We start from the raw sequence: 20407 nt of genomic DNA on the forward strand, positions 1-20407 counted from the left end.
ATTCACCACACAAAAGGTAACTAAGATGAAGCTGAAACAAGCTTCTAACCAAGGGCTTCTGCATGCTGAGTGTGCTGAGCTGGGTGAGGGGTCCAGGAGTGAGGGTGGTGGGAGTGTTGGGGAGGAGATGATGCATGAGCCTCGGCTGTTCCCATGATGATGTTCTGAGCATGAAGAGTGCTGAGAGCAGGTGGCCCTGGGGCAGGGGAGACAGACAGGGGCAGCCAGGGTGCCCTGAGTTGGGTGGTGACCTGGGCCGCAGCTGGAGAACGGGTAGGTGACCAAACCAGATAGCCTCTGAGGTCTTCCCCAGCTCTGCTTCCTATAACCTGTGTGGTGCATCCCCCCATCCAGGTGATGGTGTGGATTCATGGAGGAGCTCTGCTGATGGGAGGAGCATCAATCTATGATGGGCTGGTCCTCTCTGCCCATGAAAACGTGGTGGTGGTGACCATTCAGTACCGCCTGGGCATCTGGGGCTTCTTCAGGTAAGACCCTGGACTCTCCTGGTGGCAAATTGTCCCCAGTGTAGGGGTGCTAGGACCCCACTCTGGTCACGCAAGCCCTCAAGGGGATCCTTGCTAGGCTCCCTACTATGACATCTGGGTCCCCTCATAACTGGGCTCCACCTACCTTCTCATTCCCCACCTACCCTGGTCCACTTACTTCTGAGCTCTTACACATAAAACACCTAATCTACCTGACAAACTCCTATTATTCCTACAGAGCCCAACCCATTGTTATCTCATCTGAACTACTTATCTCTTTTTCACTGTGCTGCCTTGCATGTTGCCCCATCTCTAAGATGACAGTTACCTTGCAGCACAGCCCTTAGAGGCTCACACATCTTATCTCCTGGGAAGTAAATGTATATCACCAAGTGTGAAATAGATGACCAGTCCAAGTTCAATGCATGAAGAGGGCACTCAAAGCCGGTGCAGTGGGACGACCCAGAGGGATGGGGTGGGGAGGGAGCTGGGGGGGGCTCAGGACGGGGGGACACATGCACACCCATGGCTGCTTTGCGTCAATGGATGGCAGAACCCACCTCAATATTGTAAAGTAATTAGCCTCCAATTAGAATAAATTAATTAATTTTTTTAAAAAAGGAAGGGGCAGATTAATGTGGGAGCTCTGTGAAGCCTTGTAGGTGAAGGAATGGGTGCCTGGAACTGGGAGGTTGTAAGGAGCATCTGACTCCAGGGGTACATCTACTGGGAGGAGCGTTGGGCCCACTCACCCCATTTCCTCCCTGGACTTTGGCACATGCGTGAGTGAAGGCTGAGTTTCCCGCGTGGATTCTCCGAGGACAGGAACCAGGTCTCCAGCAGGCAGTTACTGAGCTTTTCCTGAATGCACTGGTGCCAGGACCTCTTACCCTGAGATGCTGGGGCGTGCACCGGGAGAGGGGTGGTCACCTCCCTGCAAAGACCTGTGGGCCGGGGGAGGGTTGTCAGAGGGGAGTCGTGCCCCAGGACGTGTCCCCTTCACAGAGGCCCCTCAGCTCTTCCCCCACGGCCCGTGTCTGCTGTCAGTGACAGTGTAACTACACAGACTCGCCCCACTTCCTCTTCCCCGGCCTCTCCTCCACCACGTGATTTAGGGTTTCACCCCAACCAGACACCAGACTACTCTGGTCCAGGTCACGTGCCCCAGCATCTCTTGGCCAACCTTGGCAGATCCACACGTGAGCCCTCAGTTCTTCTTGAAAAGCTGACCTCTCTTGGCTCCTGGCCACCTCCTCCCTCATGGGTGCTCCTTCTCAGCTCCTCCCTGGCCCTCCTCCTCCTGTCTCAGCCTCTGTGTGCATCTTCTTCTCTGTCCCACTGATTCCTTGAGTGACCTCAGGGAGCATTTCCAAGCTTCCTACTTTTAGTCCTGTTTCTCCACTGTAGCCCACAAGTACACCATGGAGTGCCTCCTACCTTCCCCATGGGACGTCTGAGGGCACCTCACTCCTCCACAAAGAAATGTAACCCTTAACTCCCACTATCCCTCTCTGCAAACCCTCCTTCTCTCCCCACAACAGGGCCTCCTGCTCAGCTATTGGCAAATACACCCTTCCAGTTACTCTGGATAAAAACCTTGTGGTCGCATGAATTCTTCTCTTTTTTTCACTCCCCACATCCAGTCACCACCAAATCCTCTTGGTTCCACAGTAGCCAGAGTGATCATTTAAGACATAAATGAAATCTTGTCATCTCTGCAATGGCTCCCCGTCTTACTTACAACGACATGGATGTCCTCACCCAGACACTCAGGACCTTCTGTAGCTGCATGTCCTAGACTCACACTTTTGTTCACTGGACCCCAGGGACTTTGCACTTGCTGTTTCTTCCACCAGGTATTCCCTTCTTTGGATATTTGTCAAGTCCATGTGCTCATAGGAAATGCTCAATAAATAGATGAAGGATGGATATGTAGAGCCCTACCGCAGAATAGGATGGAAGGAGATGAAGACCCCGTGTCAGGGCTGTGGGAGCCCAGTGCTTTCCAGAAGGCTCACCTGGACCCCCAGCCCCATCTCTGGTCCTCAGGGCCCTGCCGGGACATCTCTGCTCCCAACCCCACCCTGTTCTCTCACTCACAGCACAGGGGACGAGCACAGCCGCGGGAACTGGGGCCACTTGGACCAGGTGGCCGCGCTGCGCTGGGTCCAGGAGAACATTGCCACCTTTGGAGGGGATCCAGGCTCTGTGACCATCTTTGGAGAGTCAGCAGGAGGGGAAAGTGTCTCTGTTCTTGTAAGTCTTCCTGGCCATGAGGTGGCTGCTGATGTGACCCCTTGCAGACCAGCCCAGCTCGTCCTGGGACCTTTGTTTCAAGACCTGGATTCAAGGCTGACCCAACTCTGTGCAACATCAGATGGTGGAGAGTTAACGGCCAGACTCCCCTGAGCCCCTGGGAAGCTCAGGGCTCAGCTGAGCCTCCGGGGCCGTAGCTGTAGCCACAGCTGCGACAGACACATTCTTCCTGACCTGTGTCGGTTGAGCTCATCCTCTCCTTCTTAATCATTTTAACGTTAGGACACTTTTCAAAGTTAAACTTCTCTTGGAAAATAGAGGTGGGTGTAAATTATTAATAAGAGTAGGCAACTGTAAAGATGGACAGAGTGTTGTTATTTGGCTTGAAACCAATTCAGGAGGATGCAAGCACTAAGAACAGGGTGGGGCCCCCTCTGAGGGCATCTGGTGGCTTGTCCATGCCCAGCAGGGAGGGCAGCAGCCTCTGGGGCTGAGGGATGGAGCTGGGCTGGGGGAAGGAGAAGAAGAAGAGGGATGTGGATTGGACAGGTGACAAGGGACACAGACGGGACCTGGGAGTGTGGTGTGGGGAGTGCTAATGAGGGAGACGCCAATGGAGGCAAAGATGGAAAGTCAGATTAGAAGGGCCTGGGAGCTGTGAGAAACCTTCCAATTACCTCACTATTGAGCACTATTACTGTATTTTTAAAACATGTGGGATCATACTTGAATATTCAGAGAAAACTATTTTATATTTTATAAAATGGAGAAAAAAGAAAATCATAGATAACCACCCCCCCCAAATAAAAATTCATCCACAATCCCATTAGCCAGTGGTTCCCACCATGGACAGTTTCGTTTTTCCAGTCTTTTTTCCATGCTGCTGTGCTGTCCTGTGCTTGGTCGCTCAGTCATGTCCAACTCTTTGCAACCCTGTGGACTGTAGCCCACCAGGCTCCTCTGTCCACGGGGATTCTCCAGGCAAGAATACTGGAGTGGGTTGCCATGCCCTCCTCCAGGGGATCTTCCAGACCCAGGGACTGAACCCAGGCCTCCTGCACTGCAGGCAGATTCTTTACCGTTTGAGCCCCCAGAGAAGCCCTTTCCCCATGAATCACCCGACCTATCATCTATCTGTATCTATGAGTTTTTAAACAGAAAAGCTCCCTTTCCATTATAGCGTATATGTTTCCCTAACCATTAGTTATAATTTCTTATGCTTTGTGTGTATGGTCATGAGTATTTCCTGGTAAGAATGAAAAATACCTTATTTACCCAATGTCATATATTAAAACCTTGTGTTATTTCCACTCTTTACTGTTATAAATAACATGAACATCTTAGAGATTTTTGTTTGCCTCCAGAGAATTTTCCTTAAAAGCAATCCTGAGTAATGGAAATGGGAAATCAGAACTGTGTGTTTAAATAGATGCTAGAAATTTCCAGCTGCCTTTCAGATACTTTGAGTGCTATGATCAGTGCATGCCTCACTCTGTACGCCTGGTTCCCTCTAGCAGAGGTTTTCTTGGAGAAGCTGGACCCACCGGTCTCTCTAGGGAACAAGGTCAGTCAGGTCAAGCAAGGACCTGCCATGTCCACTGAACCCCATGGTCTCCATGGGAACAGGCCAGGACAGGGCTATGGATGGGTAGATCTCTTGAAGACCCCACTCCCTGTGAGCATAAACTCCCTTTCTTGCCACTCTCCTCCCAGGTTTTATCTCCCCTGGCCAAGAATCTCTTCCACCGGGCCATCTCAGAGAGTGGCGTTGCTCTCCTTCCTGGCCTGGTCAAGAAGGACTCTAAGGCTGAAGCTAAGGTAGGTCTCACACTGGACTGTCCCTACAGCATGCTCTGCTCTGCTGAAGTTGTCGGGGCACTTTCTTACCACAGCGTCTGGCTGACATCCTCAAAATATCATAGAAGTGAGGGTGGCTGACCAGGAAGGGTGAGGACACACCCCACCCCACCTCCCGGTTCACCTGCTAAACAAACTGGGGCAGAGAGCAGAAGTATTTGTCACGGTCAGCCGGTGATGAGGGCGGAGCTGGACTCGGGCTCATGACTCTGGACTGCCAGCCCCGGTGCACTTTGCCCTGACCATGCGTCCCGACGTGTGCCAGGTGTGGTGCGGGGCTGCACAGTGGGCAACGGCCTGTCATCTGTGTTGCCTCCCTCAGTGTCTGAGTCTGCTGAGCTCATTGGGCTCATGTGAGGCTGGAGTGGATTTTCCCTGGGGGCTTGTGACTGGGGTAGGTTCCTGGAGCATTCATTCATTCATTCACTCAACAATTAGTTTTGATATAATGTGACATCTGGCAACCTCATGAAGCTTCTATTATAATTCAAGAGATAGAGTAATAATTATACAGCCGCAAAACTTATAAAACGTCAACTGTGACGAGTAATGGAGAAGAGGTACCTGATGTCAAAAGAATCCAAAAGGAGCACTTAGTCCAGTGGGTAGGGAGAGGTTATCAGGAAGGGCTTCTGGAGAGAATAGTGATCAACAAGTTGAGATGAGAAGGATAAGCAGTAAATTACTTGGTAAGAAAAGAATATCCAGGAAGAGGGAACAGTGTCCTGTGTCCTGTGGCAGGAGCAGGTGTCTCAAGTGAGAGAGTGAGGAAGGCCAGTGTGGCCAGGGCAGAAAGTGCAGACAGGACCTGCAGAGAGCTGAGGATGGGGCCGTTGGCCAGGGCTACACTACATAGGACCTCGTGGGGACCTTGTCTTTATTTGGAGAATGTTAGGAAGACAGGGAAGGGTGAGCAACACGAAGGCCCTGCTGAGGAGTGTGCCTCAGAGAGTCAGTGATGTGGAGCGTTTTGGTCAGGCTGGTTTGGTGGAGGGGTGGGGGCAGCAGCCACACCTAAAGGGAGGAATCTAAGACAATGAAGGAATCTAAGATTCTTATTCTTGCCCTACCTCCCTCTCTCTCTCTCTCTCTCTCCCAACTCTGTCCACTACTTCCGGTCATTTCATTTATTCAGCAAACATCTACTGAGCTCTGATTGCATGTCAGACACTGGACCAGGCTCCAGGCAGCCCTCTCCAGGGTCCCACCATCCCGGCTCCTGACATCTCCTGCATCTTCCCCTCTGGCTTCACTTTGCAAGTGACTGGCCTGAGGCCACATGACTGATAATTGGATGAGCCAAGTTTCAAATTAGACAGTGGGATCCTGGATTCCACGTTTTTAAGCTCCATACCCTGATGCCTGTCTTCAGTTTCAAGAATATTGTGCCCATTTTAACAGACATAAAGTAACAGTGCAGAGGCTGTGTAATTGGCATGACTGGGACCCAGGACCCATACAAATTGGTCTGGAACATTTGCTTTTTCTATCTTCTTCTTCTTCTTTGCTTTTTTTTTTTTTAGTGTTTTAAACTTTAATTTAATTTAATTTTTTTTTAATTTATGTATTTATTTTTTACTGTGCTGGGTGTTTGTGCTGTCTGCAGGCTTTCTCTAGTTGTGGTGCACAGGCTTCTCACTGTGGTGGGTTCTCTTGTTACAGAGCACGGGGTCTGGGATGTGGGGGCATCAGTAGTTGTGGCCCGTGGCTTTAGTTGCCCCACAGCAGGTGGAGTCCTCCCAGTCCAGGGATCGAACCCGGATGCCCTGTATTGGCAGGCGGATTCTTAACCACTGGACCACCAGGGAAGTCCTGGCCTGGGGTGTTTTCTGCTACCACGGGCTGCCTTTAGAAATTGAGGTTGGGACAGAACACCTCGGTACTGATGGAGGGAAGAGACGTGGCTCTTGATTGCTGTCACCTGTGATCTCTGTAGCGAATTGCTGCCTTTGCTGGGTGCAAAACCACCACCTCGGCTGTCCTTGTTCACTGCCTGCGCCAGAAGACAGAGGACGAGCTCTTGGAGATAACGCAAAAGATGGTAAGTGCATCCATTCTCTTGGACAAACAAGCCCCCCACCCTGGAAACGTGGCTGCAGGCTTCACCATTTCATCTTCAGTCCTCTTGCCCTAGAAAAATCACCTGGGATAGTTTCTCACCTCCCAGGAGCAGTGTCAGCCTCTGGATATGATTGGGGAACTGTTTTTCTTTATTATTATGGAATATCTCAAACTTTAGCAAAGTCAAAAAAAGAACGAAATGAAGAATAATCCTCTAGATCTATCAAAACTTATTTTTTCTATTCTCATTTTTAGATATATTTTTAAAACTTAAACATTGTATATTTCAGAGGTAACTACCATCCTGAACTTTAGGGACAGAAATATGAAAAACAAATATTTTGGGGAAGATTATCACAATTTCTCTTAGTTAACTTAGAAACCACTCCATTTTTAAGCCAATGGTGGGCCACTTTTCTAGATTTTTTAAGACTCTGCCTCAGTTGTTATTCTAGGAAAGCTATACATCAAACCATTAATCCATCCAACCATCCATCCATTTATTCATCTATCCATCTATCTTATCATTCCTCTATCCAGTCCACAAATCCATTCAAAGTTTTTCATTCATCTGTTATTAATTGTCCATGCACCATCCAGGCACCGATATCATCACTCCATCATCCATCCCTCCAAAATCAGGGATCCATCCATAACCCATCTGCGAGGTGTCATCCATGTATCCACTTGTCCATCTGACTCACCAGTACTCCACGTACTGACCACTTCATCCATCCATGTATCTATGTTAAGTGTGTGGGGAGGGAGGGGTGGTAACAGGGAGGGTGATGGGAACGTGAATCGGATATATAGTCCCTGCTCACAAGGAACGTTCCAGGAAGAAACACACCCACACACTTTGTGGGTTCTGTATGGTAGGAATACAGAGAGGGGAAGTGTTTGTTATACTAAGCAAGGATGCTTCACAGGGAAGGTGACCTGTGAGGCTTGATGGATGTCTGTGGCAGTCTCTCATCACAGAGAAGCCACAGCAGGACGGACACCCGGAAATACAGCACCAGCACCAATAGAAACTATCCTCTGTGTCGGGGAGGGTTTGAAAGAAAGCCCAGAGTAACCGAAGCACCTGGGCTCTCTGTATGGACTCCAGAGGGTATTCCTGGACCCCCAGAAACAAGTCTCTAACACTGGACTCTGATCTCTTTCCAGTGTGGCCTTGGGACTTAGATCCTGGCTTCTCAGGCTCACATGATGTGACCAATATATTCAAAGAATGAAAATACAACTGCTTTCTAATACCTGAAAGGATGTAAATTTATTTCAGCACCTCTCAATCTGGCACATGAGGTCGAGTTTATAAAGGGAGATTGGTTGGGGAACACATGTAAATCCATGGCTGATTCATGTCAATGTATGGCAAAAACCACAACAATGTTGTAAAGTAATTAGCCTCCCACTAATAAAAATAATTGGGGGAAAAATTTTTTTTTTAAAGAGAAAAGAATTAATTAAATAATTAAAGGGAGATTAGTGACTTTGGTTAAACCCGGAGCCTCTATAATCCTCCTGAGTTTCCTGAGATCATGTGGAAGTGTTTCCATGATTACCTTCTCTCGCTAACACACACACACACAGACACCCACACACACGGATACATGCACCTGGATTGCAGGGCTACAACACATAATGGAGAGACCGTTTTTGGTAACCTCATACATCCTGGTCAGGCCTGTTAGCTACAGTGTAACAATAAAGTCAGTACAGTCATGGTAAACTTACCACAAAGAGAATTTTCGGTGACTTTGTATGAGTCAGGATTTTCCAATGCAAGATGAGAAAACTCATCTCAAAGTGCTTTGAGAAGAGAGAGGAATATGTTGTGACTGAATCTTCAGGTAACTCACTGACAAGTCCAAGAGTTGATGGCTTCAGGCATGGCTGGATCTGGATGCACGTATGGTGTTATTAAGAATCTGTCTCTATCCCTCAGCATTTGCCTTTCTGTGTTGGCTTCGCTCTTAGGCAGATCTGGCCCCTAGGGATTTAAACAACAATACTCTAGTCTTACATCCTATCTGGTTAGAAACCCTCTTTCCCATCAACTCCAGCAAAAGTTTTGGGTAAACTCTATTGAACGGACATGGGCACGTGTCCATCCCTGAATTAATCTCAGTATTCAGGGATTTGGTACACCTGAGGTCACATACAGATGCCTGTAATCATGGAGTGAGAGTGGGGAAGAGGGGGTCCCCGAAAGGAAAATCGGGGTGTTGTTGCCTGGAGGAACAAGAAGGGGAAACGGGTGGAGGGCAGGGCAGGCACCAACAACAGTCCTCTGGGAGCTCCCCTCCCCCACCCCACCCCTGCATCCTGAGCTGGTGCCCAGGGGAGGGAGTCCTGCCCGCTTCCTTTCAGCCCAGCCAGGGAGGCGCCAGGAGGGAGCACTTGGTACCTTTGGGCACAGCTCACAGAGGTCAGCTTTCTTCCCAGGAAGCCTCCTCACCACAACCTCTGTCTTTGTCTTCACAGAACTTTTTCATTCTTGATTTCTTGGGAGACCCAACAAAGGTAAGGACCTTTGGTTTCTTAATTATGGGTTTTAAGTCTTGACACCTTTAAGCTCCAGTTACATATGAATGACAGAATTCTCCCATGCAGAGCCATAGTAGCTCCTTGTGTTTCTTGGAGAGGGATAGAGTGCTGTCCAGGTGGCCGGGCAGGAGACCAGTCATCAGACTAGAACCCAATACTCTGACCCCCAGGCCAGTGCTCTCCATCGTCAACACTGTGTCCCTGTCCCTAACCAGCCCATGGTCTTGTTTACATTCCTAATATCACCCTGTTGGAAGAAAGAAGGTGAAGGAGAAACCACTGCGGCGAGTGGAGATGACTGGGGAAGGGGCTCTTCAGGAGCCTTCACAAGGAGCCTGGATCGCCTCCTGGGGGGTTTCAGGTTGACTGACTGTGCAAGTCGCACTGTTTGCAGGGATGTGGGGAAAGGAGCCATGAAATTCAGTCCTCAGGACACCACCCTCCTCCCAGCCACGTGGGAAAGTCCAACAGCAGCCTCCCATCTCCTTCATCTCCTCCCACCTTCCAACGCTTCCTTCACCAGGTTCTGGTGGCATTGCTTCTGTGGCATCTCAGTCCTGGCCTCTCTGCAGACTCCCTGGGGAGTCTTATCTTAAAAGGTGTAGAGGATCAAAGGAGACTTAGTCAGTCAACAAAGTGGTTTCTTTTAAGTATAGTTGATTAGCAATGTTCGGCTGGTTTCTGGTATATAGTGAAATGATTCAGTTATACATACATATGCACAAACTTTTTAATATTATTTTCCATTATGGTTTTTTACAGGATATTGAATATAGCTCCCTCTGTTGGGGCTTGTTGCTTATCTCTTTTATATATAGGATTTGTATCTGCTAATTCCAAACTCCTAATTTGTTCCTACTCGGCCCCTTTTCCCCTTTGGTAACCACAGTTTGTTTTCTGTCTGTGAGTCTGTTTTGTTTTGTAAATAAGTGTATTTGTGTCATATTTTAGATTCCACATATAAGTGATATCATATGGCATTTGACTTTCTCTTTCTGATTTACTTCACCTCGTATAGTAATCTCCGGGGCCATCCATGTTACTGCAAATGGCATTGTTTCATTCTTTTTCATACCTGAAATATTCCATTGTATATATGTTCCATATCTTCTTTATCCATTTATCTGTCGATGGATATTAGATTGCTTTCATGTCTTGGCTACCGTAAATAGGGCTGTTGTGAACGTTGAGATGCATGCGTCTTTTTGAATTAGAGTTTTCTCTGGATATCTGCCTGGGAGTGGGATTGCAGGGTCATATAATAGTGATATTTTTAGCTTTTGGGGGAACCTCCACACCGTTCTCCGTGGTGGCTGCACAAATTTACATTCCCACCAACAGTGTAGGAGGGTTCCCTTTTGTTCACAGAGATCAAACAAGGAGCTACTTTTTTGTCTTTTTGTTTCATCTCTAATACCACTAACACACCTTCTCATGGTCCTGTTTAGTGCCACCGTTTGCATTCTTGAGTTTTGTGCTGTCAGTTCTGCTGTTTAAAATAATCCCCAACCACGGACAGAAGGGCCGTCTAGTGTACCTAAGTGCAGGCAGCCTACGAAGCGTCTGACTTGTGAGAAATATGAGTAAGAGACAAACTGCCTTCAGGCCTGGGTGACAGTGTTAATGAGTCAACAATGGAGAGCATCCGGAATAAGAAAAGGTTGTTTGCCGATCAGTGCCGTGAGATGCTTAGGAATATGCTAAAGCAACATCTATAGCGTGTGACGAAGCCATGAGAAACAAGCTTTGTTTGTGACTTTATGAGATGAAGGTGGATTTAAAAAAAAAGCATAGTGGGCGGCACTGTTGTGAGGCTGACGGCCAAGGGCTTTACAGTAGCATCGCCCAGGAAACCGCTGAGTCCTTGTGGGCTGTTGTCTTCTTTTCTTTCCCTAGTTCATTCTTCTATTATTTACTTAGTTTTGGCTGTGCTGGGTCTTCATTGCTGCACGGGCTTTTCTCCAGTTGGAGGGCCGTGGTCTCCACAGCGTTGCGGTGTTCAGGCTTCTCACTTCTGTGGCTTCTCTTGTGGAACACAGGCTCTAGGCACATGGCAACATCTGGGCTTATTGCCCCGAGGCCTGTGGGATCTTCCCGGACCAGGGATTAAACCCCATGTGCCCTGCATTGGCAGACATTCTCTTAACTGCGGGACACCAGGGAAGTGTGTCACAGTAACTTCTTAGAGTTAAGTACCACAAATAATGAGAGCTGAATGAGACTGGAAAGAGACATACAGATGTGTGTGTATATATATATATATATATATATATATATATATATATATATATATATTTCAAATATATGCACATTATATTATATATTTTTATACCAAATTGACTGAAGATATGCCCCCATCACCTGACCCCTGCTACCCCCTGGTCAGAGTTCTCCCCTCTGGGGTCCACACAGTTATCCCCCTCTGTTAGGACTCAGGTGTGTGATACTGGTCATGAGCTTCGGCAGGTGGAGAGGGAGATGTGGTGTGACCTGGAAGGGGAAGCACAGACCCTACTCTGCCCTCTTCCCCAGACCTATCCTTTCCTGCCCACCGTGGTGGACGGAGTGGTGCTGCCAAAGATGCCCATGGAGATGCTGGCTGAAAAGAACTTCAACCCCGTTCCCTACATCGTCGGAATCAACAAGCAAGAGTTTGGCTGGATTCTGCCATTGGTGAGAAAGAACAGACTGATCTCCCGTGCCTGTCACATCACCCTCCCATCTGTGGTCACAGACCTCTCTCTGGGACCAGGGCAGCTGTCCCCTTCATACAAGCTGACATTTCCATGGAAACTATCTCTGATGGTCCACACTGTCATCTGGGTGGTCAGTTCTGGGTACCCGCATCCCCACACACTCTCTGATTGTCCTCCCATCCATGAACCCTGAAATGTCGGTTCCAGGAGGGCTGGTGGAGATCATCACGGGGCAGATGAAACACCCAAGGCCTGGAAAGGGGAAGGGGCTCGGGAGTCAAGGAGAGCGGGGCCTGGAACCTGCAGCCTCTCTGCTTAGGCTTGCTGCTTTCATGCTTTCTCCATAAATTACCCCCACCCCACCCATGCTCTCAGTCATCTCACTGGAAAGATTCAGAAGAGCCTGTTTCCTCCTGAGCTAAAACTGACTTCTAAAATTAGGAAGGGCTTTCCCTTCTGACAGAGATAAACAAAGCCAGACCCTAGGTGAAGTGGTAACAGATGATTCAGTTACATCCTGCTAGAGGGAAACCATCCATCCTGAACTGAACCCAATCCCTGAAATGAAAGCCTGGAGCTTATTTAATGAGTGGGTGGGAGTGGGGTGGGGTGGGGTGGATTGTCCATGTGACTGGACCACCTGGATTTGTTAGCTGACATTTATCTGGAGAAGAAACAAACTTCTGTCTTTATGACAGGAGGCAGTGGTGTAAGTAGAATCAAGATTCCCCTGAAGTTAGGCCTTTCTCCTCTCACAGGGACTGGAGGACAGAGCAAGAATTATCCCTGAATGCATGTTTTTCATAGATGGCTCTCAGGTCCTTGAGGAAACAGCTTTGGGTGGTAGATTTACATTTGAAGGGACAAAGAAAAGCTTTATAATTACAAGGTTTCTACAGTAACTGCTCTAAGAGAGAGCTCAGGGCCCTACCTGCCTGTCCCCAGGCTTTGGCTGAAACAAACAGTAAAACCTCCTGGCAGCCCAGAGCTCCTTAAGGGGGCCTGCGGTCATCCTGGGACATGGCCTTAAGCTTCCTTTAGCTGTCCTCGACTTTGGTCAAGCCTCTTAGGGCCGAGTTTTAATGGAGTTGTTATGTGCAGAGTTCTATGTTTCTTCAGAATGATTTCAGAGGTTATACCAAAGGACCGAGGTCATAATGGCAGGATTTGGAGCTCTCTCAGTTATCTGACTAGCAAATCTGCCTGTAAAGCCCCTGGGTCAGGAAGATCCCCTGGAGAAGGGAACAACTCCCCACTCCAGTATTCATGCCTGGAGAATTCCACGAACAGAGGAGCCTGGTGGGCTACAGTGGATGGGTTTGCAAAGGGTCAGACACAACTGAGCTACTAACACTTTCACTTTTTTTTACAGTTCTCTGACACAGGCGGGGTACTGGTGCAGTCCATGTCATCTGCCCCAGAGCCCTTCACTTCAACACTAGGCTGGCCGAAATCTTCCCTCTCTGTCTCGACCACTCTGGGGACTCTAATAGTTTGTGTATCTGTGTGTGTACACACATACACACAGACACACAGACGCACACACACGGACTAGGACAGCTTCCCTTAACAATTACATTATCCTTTTTACACTCCCTGGTCTCTGGATATGAAAGTCCATTTGAGTCCAAACCTCATCAAAGACCCATGCCCAACGAAGACATGACAAAGTGACCTTCAGCCTCCATTTAGTTTGGTCTGTTGGTCACTTTGGTTTTTCCTGCTATTTCCTGATGATTGCACAACTGCTTAACCTCTGTTTTAACAGTTCATGGGCTTCCCACTATCTGAAGACAAGATGGACCAGGAGATGGCCACATCACTCGTGTGGAAGTCCTACCCCATCCTTGTAAGGCTCTAGGAATCACGGGAACTGGCTGAGCACCAAAGAGGGGCAGGGGCTTGTTCCCAATTGCAGAGCAGCTAAGGGCAGAATGAAGACTGGGGCTCGGGGTGGGGGTGGTTCAGCTCCTACTTTTCTGCCTTTCCACCTCACCACCGATGGTGGGCAGGAGAGGTGGCATGGGGCCTGAGAGGTTCACCACTAATGCAAGCCTTCCTCCCTGGCTGGGGAAGCCTGGGCTATTGACTAGACTTGGTGGTCACTTTAACTTTTGGTCTATTTCAGAACATCCCTGAGGAACTGGCTCCAGTGGCCACTGACAAGTATTTAGGAGGGACACATGACCCTGTCCAAAAGAAAGACCTGCTCCTGGACTTGATGGCAGATGGGTTGTTTTGTGTCCCATCTGTGAACACGGCCCGTTACCACAGAGGTGAGTCTTCGACATTGGACAGGAGAGGGACACTGACCCCACCAGCTTCACACTGTATTCTGTCTTAGCCCTCAGCATAGAAAGATATAAGAAAACGTCAAGGTCCATTCCATATAGCCAGGGGCGGGGCACTGTCCTATTTTGATTTCCACCAGAAGCAGGCTCTGAGAAAACGGTCTAAATGCAGGTAGTGTATTTGGGGTGATCCCAGGTAACAGTGGTAGAGGAGTGGGGAAGGGACACGAATGGAGAAGGAAGTCAGCCTACACGGTGCTTTCAGGCGAGTGTCCTCCATGGACACCTGGAGCTGGGGAGCTCTGGGAAACCAGCAGAAGACGGGGTCAGGGTTTTCCCGAGTGAGTGACAGGAGAGCTGGCGTGTTTATCCTCCAGCTTTGATGAGTCGTCAGCTGAAGGCTGTTCCCAAGGGCAGTTAATTCCCTGGTGCTTTGACCTGCTGCACATGTGGGCAGAGTGGTCTCTGGCTGCCGAAGACCTCAGGCAAAGAGCTACAGATGCAGGAGTTGGAACTCCGGCCATTGTGCCCAGAAGCAGGGGACATGGGGAGACACCAACAGTCTCTGCCCCGGGGTCCCTCACCTGAATTACAGTAGTCTGTGGGGCCACAGGGCAAATATTGGAGGTTTTTTCTTAGAAGGCTTCCAAGGTCAGAGCTAGCTTCAAGCCAGTTTGTTAACCAGTGGAGCTGGAGATAGCAAGAGGCCAAGTGTTGGATCAGGAATGTTGCCTGGGACCAAGAAAACCCAAAGGACTGAGCCAAGGGAGGAATGGGCAAGTGGTCTGGAGAATGTTGATGTCTGCAGCTGGCCTTGTTCCATGCCAGTGTGTGCTGGGTCTATCGCAGGACCTTTCAGCACATCCCAGCACTGTGTGTGAGGGGGCCCTAGAGGCATGAGGCCAAGGATGGAGGAGCTCACCTGGACAGGAGGTGTCCTTTTGGAGTGCCTTGCTGAGGTTCTCACAGGACCCTCCCTTTCCAGGAGCTGTCTCTCACCTAGGGTGCAAGGCAGGACGTGGTTCTCTGACCCAGACCACTCTTTCTAAGCATGCTAGAAGGGTTTTAGAATGTGGGACTGTATAAGCATAATAAAAAGTAGCTACAGCTGACCTACCAGGTCCCCCCAGTTCAATATAGTCATGGATAGATGCTGGTTACCCTTCCTCCTCCCCAGGGTCTTGATGAAGCCCTTCAGCCAGGGACGGCCTGGGGTCAGAACTCTTCTTTCACAAACTCGGTCCTGTCTCTCCATACACGTGGTTTCCTCTGCCTCATTGTCTGTTCAGTCATCCTGGATGCATCAGGACGTGTCAGACCCCCATCAGAGTCATTTTTGCTTGGACTTCCCAGACTTTATCAACATTATGCTTTCCTTTTTTAAACTTTTCTTACTTAAGTCTTTTTTTATACAGAAGAGAACTTATTCTGAATATAAAAATTAACATCTTACAGTTGTAGAACATTTTGAAAATATGGAAACACATAAAGAAGAAACTACTAGAAATTTGACTAGAAACTAGAAATTAAAAAAAAAAAAAGAAACTAGAAATTTCTAGTTTCAAGAAGGCCTGCTCTGACCTTGGAAGCTTTCAAAATTCATAGAAATATCTGCTATAAAATTTTGACATATTTTCTTCCTTAATCTTCCCATGTCTTAAATATAATTTAAATATTAATTTTATATTGTGATTTTTTTTATGGAATCCCATAAGGTAAGCATTTCCTCAATGTCAATGAAAACTCATAAAAAGCATCCATTATCTCATGGAATAATACATTAAAATTTACTTTAGTGTTCCTGTTATATTGGATATTGAGGCAGGCTGACCATACTTTGATGCTATAAAACATTATGCTCAGCCTTATGTGCATATACTTTATCCAAATCTCTGATGATATTTTTTTTTTAGATTTGGTTACTAAAGGTTTAATTACTAGGCTAGCTTGTAGGACCATTTTAAAGTTCTTGATATATATTGTTAAATTGCTTCCAGTATATCAGAATGAGTATTTCTTTATTCTCTCTGTTGAGATACTCAGATTAAAAAATAAAAGTAATGCTGCCAATTTCATAAGCCCCTCCTTACCAAGTAAAGAAAAAAGAACATCACACTGTTTAAATTTGTGTATTTTTTTATTGCTAGCTCTTTCCTTCCCTCTGCTTTTCTTATTGTTCCTAAATGTTATTATTCAAACCTGTGCCCTACTTATTCTTTTGAAGACTTGTGTTGTGGTTGTAGGAATTTAATAAATCTCAGAAGTTTAAGGCAGAAATGTTAAAAAGAAAAAAATGAACAGAAGTATCTTTTGGGCAACGTGCTCCCCAAAATAATTTCTCCCGTTCATGAAAGTTCTTTCCCCTATGGTTGGATCATGAGTTCTTTCTAAAACTTTAAAATGGCAGAGCCAAGGTTAAAGCCCCTCCTTATGGCAACCTCTGCTTGACCTTGAAGTAAAAGTAAAATCGTTCAGTCGTGTCCTACTCTTTGTGTCTCCATGGACTGTAGCCTACCAGGCTCCTCTGTCCATGGGATTTTCCAGGCGAGAGTACTGGGGTGGGTTGCCATTTCCTTCTCCAGGGGATCTTCCCGACCCAGGGATCAAACCTGGGTCTCCAGCATTGCAGACAGACACTTTACCATCTGAGCCACCAGGGAAGCCACAGCCTTGAAGCAACTGTTTAATGAGTGGCTTTGTGGGCCCACAGAGGACGGCTTCCTCCAAAACCCACCTCTTGCTAAAGCACAGTGCAAAGGTGGGAGATGAGGGAGGCAATGAAACAAATTAATTTACATCCTCCTGTCGGGATGGCACATATTGTTAAACTACTGTGTGGGGAAATTTTAATGATATGAGGCAATTATTATGGTCATATGTAATAACACATACAATAGTATCATAATTTTATATGCATAAGTGGAATAAGTTCTGAAATATTAACAGAGGCTTCTCTGGGCAGTGCGGTTGTAAGTGATCCTTTTGTTCATTTTCCTTTTTTTTTTAGGCATTTTCCAAATGTGATAGTATCCCCAAGGTGGGGAGGGGATGTTGTGCTATCTCCCCACCAGTCTGCCTTGGGGCATGACCCTTCCCCATTAGAGTCACTGGCTGTGGCATAACGATCAATGCAAAGCACAGAGGTCCCCAGGTGGGGGCCCCACGAGGTAGCCCTGAAGGAACAAGATGGGCATCTCTGCTGAGCATCAGCAGGAAAACTGACATCTTCCTGGGGCTTCGAGGCAGGAGAGGAGCAGGGAGGAGAGAGGCCAGGAGAGAGGGGCTGTCCCCTTCCTCAGCCCCTTCTCCCCTCTGCCACTGCTGCACACTCCCCAGGCCACGCAGGAAGCAAGACACATGAGAGGACAGACACAAAGGAAATGAAATGCCAGACTGAGGTTTCCCGAGACACGGGGAGCAAATTTTCCCCTTTCTGCAGAGGTTTGTATTTAAGTCTGTACGTTCAGGCTCACAACTTGAATTTACTTCACTCTTCTTGAAATACATGTGAGAATCACTGGAAAGGTTCAAAAATGGACATAATGGAAGACACCTGTCAGGCTGCAGGTATTCTCAAGGGAAATGAAGACTAGCCTGTGAGCAATGAAATACAATAAAGTGTGCGTGTATGGACGTCCTTGTGCATGGGTGCATCAAAAGGGGCTTTTGTGAACTGACCCAGTGCCCTTATAATTTATTTATTTAGAATGGAGCTACTCAAGGTTTCACCATTCATTCATTCACTCTTCACTTACTCATTCAGTAAATACCCAGCTCAAATCCTTTTCCGCCTCCCTAAAATACACACCCTTAATCAGGTTATGAAAAATTTCCAGAATTTTTCTTGTGCCCATAACCAGGGGCGTTCTGTAGGAACACACAAGGCTGGCACACGGTTGGCTCTCACAGTGGGCAGCTGCTACTAATGCTGTTGTTGTTCACTCAGGACTCGGCCTGCCCCCAGTTTCCTGATTGCTCACAGCCCCCCGGAGACGGACACCATCAGGTGTGCATCTGCTGAAATGAACCGTGTATGAATCCATGTTTTCCAGATGCTGGAGTCCCGACCTACATGTACGAGTTTCAGTATCGCCCAAGCTTCTCATCAGAGCTGAAACCCAAGACGGTGATAGGCGACCACGGGGATGAAGTCTTCTCTGTCTTTGGATTTCCAGTTTTGAAAGGTGATGGCCCTTTGGTGACTATAAACTTGGAGTTAGGAGATCAGAGTTCAAGTTTATTTGGTGACCTTGGGCAAGTTCCTCCTTCTCTCCAGGTCTTTGTTTCCTGAATCACCATCACAGGGTGGAAGAACAAAGGTCCCAGCCATTCTCTTGCTCTAATGTACCTGATAGAGAATGCGTATCCTTGTGCCCTCACCCATGGTCACTCTAAGAATCCAGACCTGGGCATCAGCAAGACGGGAGCTGGGTCACCTGCAGGGCCCTGCTCAGAGCTAGAAGTCCACCACTCACTCTGCCCTCACAAGAACACATCAGAATGTGCGTGAGGGTAAAGTTAGAGTTGTTATTACCCTTGAATCCGGACTAACATGTGTGTCTCTCTCCAACCGTCTATCTATCTAAAACTGGTATCTTTTAATATCGTAATATATCTAGGTGTGTAATATATTTTTAAAAAAACTTTTCACAGATGTCTTCAATGCCTTAACCATTAGCAATTACAGACAAATTGTGTGTGACACATCACAGAACTGTTCATTACACACAGTGCCTCTGGGCATTTCCTGGTTGGGTGACTTTTGCGGGATCTTGCAGCTCGGTTATTTTCCAGATTCTGTGAAAATGTGTGTGGATCAAGGACACCGAGAAAAGACCCAAAGGAGAGCATCCTGGGAGGTGGGGTTACTCTAGCAGAAACCCTGGGGTGTGTCTCTGAAACATTGAAGGGGGAAGGGCAGTCGGGAGGGCACAGAAGACAAGGCGGTATGCTTCTGGATCGACTCCAGCCCTTCATGAGCCCAGCCTCAGTCCCCAGACTGTCAAGCTTGAAGTCCACTTGTGTTACCCAAGATCTTCTTAAAATGCAGGCTTAGACTCAGTAGGTCTGGAGTAAGGCCCCCATTTCTGAATTTATTAACAATTTCTCAAGTGCTGCTACTGCCCATAAAGCACACTTTGAGAACAATGGCCTTGTCCCCTCCCCACAGATGGTGCCTCAGAAGAAGAGATCAATCTCAGCAAGATGGTGATGAAATTCTGGGCCAACTTTGCTCGGAATGGGTGAGCTGCTGGCAGACATGGAGCGGGGTTGGGAAGGGACAGGGCGTGTCTGTTGGGTGGGGGGAGCTTCCAATGTGTAATGGTCAAACACCCCGCCCTGTGACCCTCAGATGAGAGCTCCCCATGATGGACTGGCTGCCCACGACATGGACAGCCTCCTGTCTCTGGAGGCATATGAGCCTTTGGCAGAAATGAAACCATGGGGTCCCTGACAATCTCAGAGGTCCAAGACCACACAGCAGCTTTGGGGAATTTCTGTTTGATTTTGTTCCAGGAACCCCAACGGGGAGGGGCTTCCCCACTGGCCAGCATATGACCAGAAAGAAGGGTACCTTCAGATTGGTGTCAACACTCGGGCAGCCGAGAAGCTGAAAAGTGAGAAAGTGGCTTTCTGGAATGAGCTTCTGTCCCAGGAGGCAGCAAAGAAGGTCCCACAGTCAAAACACGTTGAGCTGTAAACAGGGGGTTTCTCTAGAAGTGTTTATGTGCCAAAGAGCCGTCTTATAGTGGAGTCTGAGGAATTATCCGATGGGAGTGGCAGAGGTCAGGGAGGGGGAGTTTCCGTTTCTGTGGCCTCAATTTGGAAATAAATGTTCTTTTGGAGACCAAGTCGATGCCTTTGTCTTGCACTGGAATAAAGCCATCCTCCTCAGTGAGAGAAGGATGAAGACAGTGGGCACCATTGGCAGGAAGGTGCTCTGGCCGTTCTGGCTCGACCTCTGGGCGTGCAGAGTGGAGCAGGCTGGGCCCTGGGAGGTGCTGAGGGGGATGCTGCATCTGCTCCATGCCTCTGGGCCATCCACCACTCCAATGAGAGGATGTGGGGGACCAGAGTGCCGAGTCCCCCTCGTCCATGTGGAGCTGCCTGCAGAGATGGAGGTGACACAGACTGAGGATGTCCCTGGAGTGGGAAAGAGGGGACTGCGCAAGGCGAGACTGAGGCATGGCTGCCTGGCCCTTCC

At 48.1% G+C, this 20407-nt stretch overlaps 1 protein-coding gene across 1 annotated transcript in view; it reads left to right on the forward strand.

Annotated features, from left to right (window-relative positions):
- Positions 1–20054, forward strand: part of LOC122691738 (liver carboxylesterase-like) — a 28122-nt gene extending 8068 nt beyond the window's left edge. Inside the window, exons 4-14 of the mRNA XM_043898518.1 lie at positions 355–488; positions 2591–2744; positions 4458–4562; positions 6538–6642; positions 9153–9191; positions 11748–11888; positions 13680–13760; positions 14040–14187; positions 18255–18386; positions 19373–19445; positions 19720–20054. Coding sequence (XP_043754453.1) covers positions 355–488; positions 2591–2744; positions 4458–4562; positions 6538–6642; positions 9153–9191; positions 11748–11888; positions 13680–13760; positions 14040–14187; positions 18255–18386; positions 19373–19445; positions 19720–19903 — 1296 coding nt within the window. The 3' untranslated portion in view covers positions 19904–20054. The remainder of the gene's footprint in view (positions 1–354; positions 489–2590; positions 2745–4457; positions 4563–6537; positions 6643–9152; positions 9192–11747; positions 11889–13679; positions 13761–14039; positions 14188–18254; positions 18387–19372; positions 19446–19719) is intronic.
- Positions 20055–20407: the final 353 nt, after the last annotated feature.

Source organism: Cervus elaphus, chromosome 4, assembly GCF_910594005.1.
Source record: "Cervus elaphus chromosome 4, mCerEla1.1, whole genome shotgun sequence".
In the NCBI taxonomy this organism is placed as follows: domain Eukaryota; kingdom Metazoa; phylum Chordata; class Mammalia; order Artiodactyla; family Cervidae; genus Cervus; species Cervus elaphus.